The 11,315-nt window shown below is 50.3% G+C and overlaps 1 protein-coding gene across 1 annotated transcript; it reads left to right on the plus strand.

Annotated features, from left to right (window-relative positions):
* Positions 1-1,231: 1,231 nt before the first annotated feature.
* Positions 1,232-10,524, plus strand: ADAMTS1 (ADAM metallopeptidase with thrombospondin type 1 motif 1). Its single transcript, XM_045902607.3, has 9 exons — positions 1,232-2,417; positions 4,093-4,439; positions 4,806-4,938; positions 5,325-5,492; positions 5,930-6,216; positions 6,434-6,620; positions 6,711-6,886; positions 7,788-7,963; positions 8,120-10,524. The coding sequence occupies exons 1-9, from the start codon at positions 1,739-1,741 to the stop codon at positions 8,817-8,819; spliced, it is 2,853 nt and encodes a 950-aa protein (XP_045758563.1). The 5' UTR covers positions 1,232-1,738; the 3' UTR covers positions 8,820-10,524.
* The last annotated feature ends 791 nt before the right edge of the window (positions 10,525-11,315 follow it).

Below are 11,315 nucleotides of genomic sequence, written 5' to 3' on the forward strand. Positions count from 1 at the left end.
CCTGGTTTTCCGCCCGTGGAAGCATTATGAAACATTTCCTTCCTCTGTGTCATTGAGCCCCTCCCTCCCTCTTTTTCGATGGAGGAGGCGGTTCAGCTTTTTCTTAGGGACCCAAGAGGTGGAAAGGCTCATCTTTGCTCTCGCTTTCATAACACGGATGCAGACTTTTCCCTTCCTGGTGGGAAGAGGAGGGAGGGGTCAGGGAAGCAAGCCAACTTCCCAATTTCCCCACTGCACACTTTCTAGCCTCAGCGATCCCGCTGGTCCCCTGGAAAAGTGGGGTTCCTTCACGGTTCTGCCAGCCTGGCCTACGTTCTGCGGCAGCTACTAGGTAGAAGAAGGCAGACTGGGCGAGAGTTGATTATTTCTGGAATGAAGAAGAGAAAGCGCAAGTCCCTCCCTAGGCTCTTAGGGAACTGAAACGCGTTCCAGATCACCTATTCCGGAAGTATGAGCCTGGTCCCCAAAGAGAAGTCTCTAAGTCAGGGGAGGAGAGGGGTGGCGGTAAAGGTCACTGCGAACGCATTTTGAAACACAGAGCCTGGGAAGTGTCCCCCAGACCCAGGCATGCTTTCTAGGGAGGCACTGACCAAACAAGCTTTCCCGGGGAAATGTTGGGGCGAAGAGAGAGCAAGCTGCACAAACCGGCCGTGGCAGGCCAGGGAGATGGAGAGATGGGGTGGGGTATTTTTCTAGAAAGGGCAGTCCTGGCTCATCTCACAAACTGGGGAGTAAGGGGCTGCGGGAAGGAGTGACAAAGGGAGGAGGCACAGTGACAGCCCCCGGGCAGGGAAATCTTGGGAGAAGGGACTCAGCTCTCCACCCCCACCGTCCCTTCTGGGAACTGCAGCCCAGCGCGCGAACTGCGCTCCCGCACAAGGGCGGCGAGAAGGGAGGGTGGTCCGGGAAGCCCGCGAAAGCGAAGGCGCAGTGGAAGGGAGTACCTTCTCCCCGCATCAGCCCCAGACGCACAAAGTGCTGGTCACAGCGGCCCTCCTGCGTCTTCCGCCCCCAGATTGACGAGGCCTTGGCGCCCTGCCAGCGCGGAGGCCGTCCCCTCCCCCGCCCGGGCCCGCGGCGCTGAGCGCGGTTTAGCACCGACTGAGTTTAGGGGGCGGTGTCTTTGGGATGGAAAGGCGGCCAAGAGGGAAAGAGAAGGGTGGGGGGAGGGAGGTGGAGACGCAGTCGAGACTATAAAAGGGCGGCCCGGGCCGCCTGGTTCTTTGCACTCGCTGGAGAGCGGCTCCACGCCAGGGGCCACTGCAAAGCCAGGGCGCAGCAGAGTAGGGCCGAGAGGACCGAGTCTTGCGCAAAGCCAGCAGCCCTGCGGCCAAGGCGGAGACCGAAGAGGGGCTCCAGGCACCGATCCTCGCGTTGCCCGTTGCCCCCTGCCCCGGAGGCGTCCCAGGGCACTCCTCGTCCCTGCAAGCAGCCTCCCTGCAGTCCCTGCTGCGCGGTGCCTCCAACTCTGCGCTAGAAGAAAAACTTCCCGCGCGCCCGCGGAACTGCAGCGCCTCTTTCCCAGTGACTCCGGGAGTCCTGTCCGCGGCCGGCTCTGCGCGCACTTTCAAAGAATAACAGTAACTGTGACAACCCAGAGTGAGGCCAGCGAGGCTCTGTGCCCCCGACCCGAACAATAGCCCCCTCGCGCCGTGCACTGCGGCGCGCGGTGCCTCCCGGGACTCGGGCGCAGCGACCGGTCCCCGCGGGGTTTCGAAGGCGCACAGGAGGCAGCGACATGGGGAACGCGGAGCCGGCGCGGCGGCCTCGGAGCTCACAGCCTGCGCCCGCGCTGCTACTGCTCGCGGCCGCTGCAGCGCTGCTGCTCCTGCCGGGCGCGCGCGGGCGCCCCGCAGAGGAGGACGAGGAGTTGGTGCAGCCCGCCTTGGAGCGCGCGCCGGGACACACGACCACGCACCTCCGCCTGGACGCCTTCGGTCGGCAGCTGCACCTGGAGCTGCAGCCCGACCGCGGCTTCCTGGCGCCGGGTTTCACGCTGCAGACCGTGGGGCGCAGGCCCGGGCCCGACGCGCTGCGTCCGGACACCGCCGGCGACCTGGCGCACTGCTTCTACTCCGGCACGGTGAACGGCGACTCCGGCTCGGCCGCCGCTCTCAGCCTCTGCGAGGGCGTGCGCGGCGCCTTCTACCTGCAGGGCGAGGAGTACTTCATCCAGCCCGCGCCCGTCGCCGCCACCGAGCGTCTCGCCCCCTCTGCCGCCGCCGCCGGGGAGGAGCCGCCGGAGCGGCCCCAGTTCCATCTCCTGCGGCGGAGGCGGCGGGGCGGCGGCGGCGCCAAGTGCGGGGTCACGGACGACGAGACCCGGATCGCGAGGGGCGCGGGCCGGGAGGGCGAGGACGCCCGGGCGCAGTGGCCGCGGCGGGATCCGGCGCCGCAGCGGGCGGGACAGCCGACAGGTATGGATCCCTGGAGAGTTGCTCTCACTTGTCTCTCCATTCATCCCCCTTTCCCCACTGTCTCTGTGCGGCGCGTGTTGAGGGTGAACTCCTGTGCGCAGGCGGGCACACATGTCTGCGGAAAGGACGGAGGCCAGGTGTGGAAGAATGTGGCTTGAGGTCTGGGTTGTCGAGCTCAGCCCAGCCTGCTAGAACAGAATCCCGTTTGCCCGAATAACGAATGATCAAGAGAAGACAGACAAATCAGCGATTTTCTGCTAAGGCGCAGCGTTTCGACAGGGAAGGGAGGAGTTGGTAACCCTACTCCTTCCACCTTAGTTTCGTGTGAGCGCGTATGACTTCTTGCCGTCCTGTTAGTTTCTTTTTAACGCCGGTGCATGTGTTCTTCGGTCGGGTTGCAACTTTGCGCTTAGGTCTCGTAGGTGCTGCCCGTGCGCGCACCCTGCGCCCGGAGGAGGGCGGAGATGGCGGGCGGAGGAGCGGCGGCAAACTCGCCGAGCGCAACCCGCGAGCCTGTACAGGATCCTAGCCTGCGCTAGGTTTCTGTTCCGCTGGCCTCCGCCTGCGCCCCTTTCCCCCTTAAGCGGCTGACCCCGACCGGCTGGCGGCGGCGGGGCCCCTCTGCAGAACCTGCTTGGGAGGTCTTTGCCCAGCTGGCCCCGCCTCTCCGCGCCTCCCACCGGGCCTCCCAGTTTGCGCTCCCTCTCGCGGCCAAAATTCTGCTCTCAAGCTCGGTTGAGCGTTAGTCACTGCTCATCTTTCCTGCAACGCCTCACCCTGACTCTTTCAGGGGTGTGCGGTGCTTACTGCCCTGTCCTCTTCATTCTATCCCTTTGGTGCCTTTTTTCGTCCTGAACTTTCTCACGTGTCTTGTTTTCGGATGTTCCTCTTTTCCCCCTGGACGTCTGCTCCTTGAAGCCCTTACAGGGTCCGCGTCCAGTTAGGGCTCCCCTGGGGGCTGGGTTTTCAGTCAAGAGACAGAGGGCTCTCTTCTGCATAATCAAACGTGGCCCCACAGCTCAAGGCAGGAACTTTAGTTCCCTGGGGCAGTGGGAGTAGGGCAGTAGGCTGCTGGGCAGAGTGTGTGGTCCTTGTGCCCGGATTTGGCAAGAGCGGAACACCCCCAGGGACCCCTGGAATGAGAGAGCAGAGCAGGCTGAGATTCCTTCAGGCCCGGCCCCTTGGCAGAGGCCCCAGCCCTGCCCTGGGCCTTCCACGTGGAGTCGGATGATCTCATTCAGGATTTGAGTCCTGGCCTGTGAAAGAGTGACTCAGGGGCTCTGCGGGCTGCCCTTGCTCCAAGTTTTTACTACAGCTGGGTAGGATGATGAGCATACTGCCTTGTTCAGCTTATAGGATTTCAAAGAGGACAAAAGAAATCCTGCTCACCAAAAAAAAAAAAATTAAAAAAAAAAAAAAAAGGCTGAACCCTCACTGACTCACATGGCTTTTATATTTCAGGTAGACAGAAAAAAAAATAATAATAAAGGGGAAAAAAAACTTTAAAAATAACACTCTCAGTGAAAAGAGGTGCAAATATTTTTGTTATTGTTGTTCCAGGTGTATTTTTGGCTTATTTGCTTTGACGGGTTAGGCTTTCCTTATATACTCTGGGCAGGTCACTATTCTTGGCAAGACTGCCCCTGAGCAAACGATCTTTTTTGTCTCTTGACAGGAGCTGGAAGCGTAAGAAAGAAGCGGTTTGTGTCCAGCCACCGCTATGTGGAGACCATGCTCGTGGCCGACCAGTCCATGGCCGAGTTTCACGGCAGCGGCCTGAAGCACTACCTGCTTACCTTGTTCTCGGTGGCAGCCAGACTGTACAAACACCCCAGCATCCGGAATTCAGTGAGCCTGGTGGTGGTGAAGATCCTGGTCATCTACGAGGAGCAGAAGGGGCCAGAAGTGACCTCCAACGCCGCCCTCACGCTACGGAACTTCTGCCACTGGCAGAAGCAGCACAACCCACCCAGTGACCGGGATGGAGAGCACTATGACACGGCGATTCTCTTCACCAGACAGGTGAGAGCAAGACCCTGCAGATCGGGACTGGCCTCTGGGGAGGCCGCTGTATCACAAGCAAACACTCACAAGGCATTTCCCCAGTGTTTTTGCTCTTCCTTTTTTTTTTTTTTTTAATTGGCTAGCCTGGTCCCCTTTCCTTAGGTCTTCCTTAATTTTAATATCTCAAGTCTCACAGTCCTGTTTGAATAGCATTAGAGAAAAATCTTAATTAAAGTCGCCCAGAGTGGTCCCAAAAGGACAGCTCAGCAACAGTGAGTGGAAGTGCTCCCAAACAAACGTGGGGATACATGTTGCCAAAAGGTTAGGTCCCAAGGTTCGTGCTCTCTGTCCCTATGAGTCAGGACCCACCTCTGTTCCTTTTAGGACCTGTGTGGGGCCCAGACGTGTGACACTCTTGGGATGGCTGATGTTGGAACCATATGTGATCCCAGCCGAAGCTGCTCAGTCATAGAAGATGATGGCTTGCAAGCCGCCTTCACCACAGCTCATGAACTAGGTGAGTCCATTTCAGGGTAGGAGTGGAGTCTGCTTCATGAGTTATCAGACCAATAAACCGTGTGCTCATTGAATGGGGGACGGGGGGAGCTGGCAGGTTATATTGCTATTTTAGATTCCAGAGCTTTCTAGAAACTGCGGGAAGCATTTTTTTTTTTCCACTATTCTAAACACGGCCAACCATATTGGGATTCAAAATAACATAAGAGGGGCTCTGGACCTTTGGAAATTCACCTATTTGTTTGCACCTTGTGAAGAACAGGCACGTCGTGTCCAAACTAGTTCATTTCTTCTAGAAATATCACTTTGAGACAGATGGATCCCCGATGGGGGGGGAAATGCTGCAAATGACCTATATTTTGATGTGGGTTTCGGGTTGCTCCTTAGGCCACGTGTTTAACATGCCCCATGACGATGCAAAGCAATGTGCCAGCATTAATGACCTTGACCAGAATTCCCACATGATGGCGTCAATGCTTTCCAACTTGAACCACAGCCAGCCCTGGTCTCCCTGCAGTGCCTACATGATTACATCATTTCTGGATAATGGTCATGGTAAGATACTTGAGCTCCTCTTTCTAGATGTAATCCAGCTTCCACATGGAAGGTTCTAGTTAAACCAGCTCTTTCTCTCCTTCTTGGTTCTTTTTATTTCTCCTCCTTCCAAATTACTCTCATTGTCAAGAGCATACGTTTTTAGATCTCAATTCCCAATAACAGATAATTCTTCTGGCCGAGTAACTCCTAACGTACATTAACTTGAGTTTTTTAGCAGAACAGTAACTTACCATCACTGTTAACGCAGAAATACCCCTTTGAGGACAATCTTTTACAAATCATTTAAAACCTCTCTGGCATTTTCCCCAGAAGCTCTAGTGTTCAGATCACTCTGCTGTATCGCATGTCCTGTGATACCTATCTTCTGAAACTGATCTGCCTTCACTGTGTTTTCATTTCCTGCTTTATGATACGAGTTGGCATTTCCTTTGCAGGGGAATGTCTGATGGACAAGCCCCAGAGCCCCATCCAGCTCCCCTCGGATCTCCCCGGGACCTTGTATGATGCCAACCGGCAGTGCCAGTTTACCTTTGGGGAGGACTCCAAACACTGCCTGGATGCAGCCAGCACGTGCATGACTCTCTGGTGCACAGGCACGTCTGGCGGGCTGCTGGTGTGTCAGACCAAACACTTCCCCTGGGCAGACGGCACCAGCTGTGGGGAAGGCAGATGGTGTATCAACGGCAAGTGTGTCAACAAGACGGACAAGATGCACTTCCATGTGAGTTTTTCTATCGCAACATGTGCACACTCCTTTAAAATCCAGAATTGGAAGGAGCAAAGTGATGCTAGAGCATCGGATACCACCATAAACATCCCTGTCTGTGGCTTTGATGATTCTTTTTACAGCTGATTCTTTATGCCTTATTTTTCTTTTGTATTTCCTAAAAAGACCTCCGTAGAGAGTTCTAATGTTGATCGCTTGTGTCCCCGTTCAGACTCCTGTTCATGGAAGCTGGGGACCATGGGGACCCTGGGGAGAATGTTCGAGAACGTGTGGTGGAGGAGTTCAGTACACAATGAGGGAATGTGACAACCCGGTCCCCAAAAATGGAGGGAAGTACTGTGAAGGCAAGCGCGTGCGCTACAGGTCATGTAACATCGAGGACTGTCCAGACAACAATGGTGAGTAGACATGGGCCAAAAACCATGTGGCCACAAGCCAGCAGATAAGGGTTGAAAACTGATGATGTCATTGTATCCTTTTCTTTCCAGGAAAAACCTTTAGAGAGGAACAATGTGAGGCACACAATGAGTTTTCTAAAGTCTCCTTTGGGAGTGGGCCCGCAGTGGAGTGGACACCCAAGTATGCTGGAGTCTCACCCAAGGACAGATGCAAGCTCATCTGTCAAGCCAAAGGCATTGGCTTCTTCTTCGTTTTGCAGCCCAAGGTAGTTACTTTCATTCATACTCTTGCCTAAGAAACGAGGGCTTGAACTGTGACTTTTTCACACAACCTGTGATGCAGTTTCATTAGTTTATATATTAACCTGTTCCATTTCAAATCGGATCTCCTTGTCTTCTAGATACATTGGCAACTGCCCACTTTGAGTGTACTATCGTTGTCAGTTATGAATAAAGCTTGAATCCAGCGCTCAGGATTCTTATCATTGCTTGTTATTACTCTGATATACAAAGAAAAGCCCATTATGGTTAGATAAATTCACATGGCAACCACCCAGTGGTTTTGGAAAATAGCTTAAGCAAGGACCAAAGTACTAACTGGTGATTGGCAGTAGCATGTGCAAATGGACTTATTAAAATGAAGTCTGGGCGTCGGTAACTCTTGTGTTTGAGGACTTATATGGAACTAGAAAAAGCATCATTTTGCTCTTTTGCCGAGGGGATAAATCTGGTTCTGAGGTAAAAAAAGGAAATGAATTTTGGTTGAGGTTGTCATGTGCGGTAATCACCGTAGGCTGTGAAAATACTTCCCGGCTGCAGATTTAACATACAATATTCAGCATCTACGATTGCCGGATATTATTTTAGGCACCGAGCAGACCGCAGGAAACAAAGTGACAAGCTCTGCTTTCATTGACCCCTAGCAGTGAGATGGGTCAATAAACAAATCATCAAAACAATTTATAATTTTTTCAGACGTCTGCATCTACTGGGGGGAAAAGTCACCAAGAAGGGTAGTACATGACCGACGTCGAGTTCTCTTTTAACTATGATGGTCGGGAAAGCAGAGACATTATGTTAACGAGAGAAACTTTCCTAATTATCAGGGCACCATCTCTTTCCTATGTTAACGCGTAACACCAGATATATTGCTCTTCCCTTCTTCAGGTGGTTGACGGTACCCCGTGTAGCCCAGATTCCACCTCCGTCTGCGTGCAGGGACAGTGTGTAAAAGCTGGTTGCGATCGTATCATAGACTCCAAAAAGAAGTTTGATAAATGTGGCATCTGTGGAGGAAATGGATCTACGTGCAAGAAAACATCAGGCTCGGTGACCAGTGCAAAGTGAGTTTTAAAACGTACTCCCAAAGATATTATTTAGATGTGATCTTACGAGTCTGGTAAAAATCCCACGCTCAATGACGAGCACGGTTTCAGGCTAAGTAACAGAATTAGCCAAGGGACTGAGAGATTCTTCTGTCTGTTTTTTCTGGCCCGCAGACCTGGATATCACGATATCGTCACAATTCCGGCTGGAGCCACAAACATTGAAGTGAAGCAGCGGAATCACCGGGGATCCAGAAATAACGGGAGCTATCTTGCCATCAGAGCTGCCGATGGCACCTATATCCTGAATGGCGACTTCACTCTGTCCACTTTAGAGCAAGACATTACCTACAAAGGGACCGTCCTGAGGTACAGTGGTTCCTCCGCCTCGTTGGAAAGAATCCGCAGCTTCAGCCCTCTCAAAGAGCCCATAACCATCCAGGTCCTCACAGTGGGCAATGCCCTCCGCCCCAAAATCAAGTACACCTACTTTGTGAAGAAGAAGAAGGAATCTTTCAACGCCATCCCTACTTTCTCCGAATGGGTCATCGAAGAGTGGGGCGAATGCTCCAAGTCGTGCGGACGGGGCTGGCAGCGGAGACTGGTGGAGTGCCGGGACATTAACGGGCAGCCCGCCTCCGAGTGCGCCAAGGAAGTGAAGCCGGCCAGCACCAGACCCTGCGCGGACCTGCCCTGCCCCCACTGGCAGCTAGGGGATTGGTCCCCATGTTCCAAGACCTGCGGGAAGGGTTACAAAAAGAGAACCTTGCAGTGTCTGTCCCACGATGGGGGGGTCCTGTCTCACGAGAGCTGTGATCCTTTGAAGAAACCGAAGCATTACATAGATTTTTGTACGATGGCAGAATGTAGTTAAGCAGCGTCGGCGTTGAGGGAAGGACGAGGTGTGGAAGGGCTGATGCACTGAAATCAAGAAGGCTGGAGGGATCCAGTGTACCTTGCCAGTGAGCGACAAGGAGTGTCGAGGAGTTGGGAGGGTAGAGGTAGGTAGAGAAGAAGTTAGATCGTCAGAATATCCTGCCAGTTACAAATCTGATAGGGTAGTTAATGAGGGTTATTAATCTCTGAGCAATGATATAGCATGATAAAGCCCCAGGGCATTATTATTATTCCTTTTGTTACATCTATGACAAGTTTAAAAAAAAAAAATAGAAACGATTGTCACACTTAGTTTAAGAAGTATACAATCCCTGTTTTGTGGTACTGATTAAATACTTTGTATCAGGCGGTTTGGGGAATGGAAAGCAGGAGAGAGAAGAGATTTTTTTTAGTTTCAGACAGGGCTTACTTTACCTCACTAACAACAGAGGGAGGAAAAGGGTACAAATAGCATCTTTAACCAGCACTGATTATGGCTGCTACCTGTTTCTGCCATCTTTTCTACCCAGAGGTAAGAATTCAAGACTGTCCACCACGAGAGAAATACTTAACAACCTCAGATGACTCAAGTGAACTCCATCTTTACTTTCTTGTTCCCTTGTTGTGTCTTTATTCGTGATTTCATTTTGACAAATAATTCCACGTGTTTGTAGAAATGCAGGAAGTCTACAAGGGTTAAAAAAGCAGCAATGAATCAGATGCTCGGAAAAGCCAGAGGAGGCAAGGTGGGCTCAGTACCTCCTATTTTCTTTCCTCTATATGTAAGCCTACTTTAGGAATGTGGATGTTAAAAAAAACAAAAAACAAACAAACAAAAAAAACCGTTCATGTCTCAAGAAAGACAGGGTGATCATACAAAAAGGATGTAATGCCAGTATAAGAATGGGGTGTGTAGAATGGGATCCCCAGTGTTTGGGGACATGGAGATCACTTGTCTCACAGTGGGGAGGCTACTGAGGGGTAGCAGGTCCATCCCCAGCAGCTGGTCCAACAGTCATATCCTGGTGAATGTCTGTTCAGCTCTTCTACTATGAAAGAGAATATGACTTTTTTTTCCATATGTATATAGTAAAATATGTTACTATAAATCCTATATACTTTATAAGTATTTGTGTGTTCCTTCTAAGAAGGACTATAGTTTGTAATAAATGCCTATAATAACATATTTATTTTTATACATTTCTTTCTAATGATAAAACTTTTAAGTTATATCGCTTTTGTAAAAGGGCATATAAAAATAGAGTATTTATACGATATATGTTACTAGAAATAATAAAAGAAAACACTTTTTGAATGTGTGTGTCTTTTTTTTTTAAATGGGAATTAATTCTTGGGAAGGAAATCTGAGACACAAATACTGAATTTGAAGACTGAATAATTTTCTTAAATTCTATAGAAATAAGGTTTCATTCTAATTAAATGTATTTTATGTATCCTTAATGTATGTGATTGCTACCAAAAGAGAAACCTATTATATCCTCTGTGATAGATTTTGTTAAACGTACAACAATGGTTGGCAAATGTTTTCTGTGAAGAGCCAGATAGTAAATATTTTTGGCTTTGTTGGCCAGATCATCTCTGTCACAACTACTTTCCTGTGCTGTTGTAGCATGAAAACAGCCATAGACAATACATCAATGAATGGGCATGGTGGTGTTCTAATAAAACTTTATTTACAAAAACCGGGCCAAATTCGTTCTGTGGGCAGTTTGCCAACTTTGGACATATAACACAAATGAGAAAAGGTGGGGTTCCGGATGCATTCTGAACTTGTGTCTCTTCGATTATATCATGTGAGTAAAATTTGTGAAAGCATTGAAGGTGCTGAGTAGAAAATGATGCCTCATAAATAACATTTGGGGATAGACCTACGTGGTGAGCCCAGCCGTCTGAATGTTCTACTTGCTTTTCAGGAACATGAGGTGTTTGGAGAAACCCTGGAACACTCTGGGAGGCCTTCCATAAATCACTGTAATTTAAATACTAAAGGGTACATCAATGATTTTAAACATTGAGACCGCTTCCAAAGTAACTACATTTCTCTCAGGAAATAGCTTATTTACTAGAAGACTTGGATTATGTGGTTAACCATAGACAACTCCCATGTTACATTTTCATCCTTTTTTTCACCCTTCTTAGTTTTCTCAAGTAATTCTATATAACATGCTAATTTCAGATTGAGATGATCATTTCTAATTTGCCCTCAGAATTACTCAAAGCGTTCTTCCCCTGAACAGTTGAATATAAGATTCTCCAGGTGCATAGGTCAGAAAGTGGGGCAGGGGAGGGGAGAGCCATGTTAGTCTCCGGCTTAGTCTTTTCCTACCTACTGGCCACTGAACTGACAGGTAAAAGTCAAGTAAGTCTTACCCTGGGAACTAGTCCTGGTTCCATAGAACACAGTTAAACATAGAATTTGGCCATGCAATTCAGTGGCCAAACATGCTCTTTGTTCCAACTACCATCATTATTT

This window comes from Mirounga angustirostris, unplaced genomic scaffold (assembly GCF_029215605.1).
Source record: "Mirounga angustirostris isolate CCGP_5_RB_7025 unplaced genomic scaffold, mMirAng1.0.hap1 SCAF_1, whole genome shotgun sequence".
Classification (NCBI taxonomy): domain Eukaryota; kingdom Metazoa; phylum Chordata; class Mammalia; order Carnivora; family Phocidae; genus Mirounga; species Mirounga angustirostris.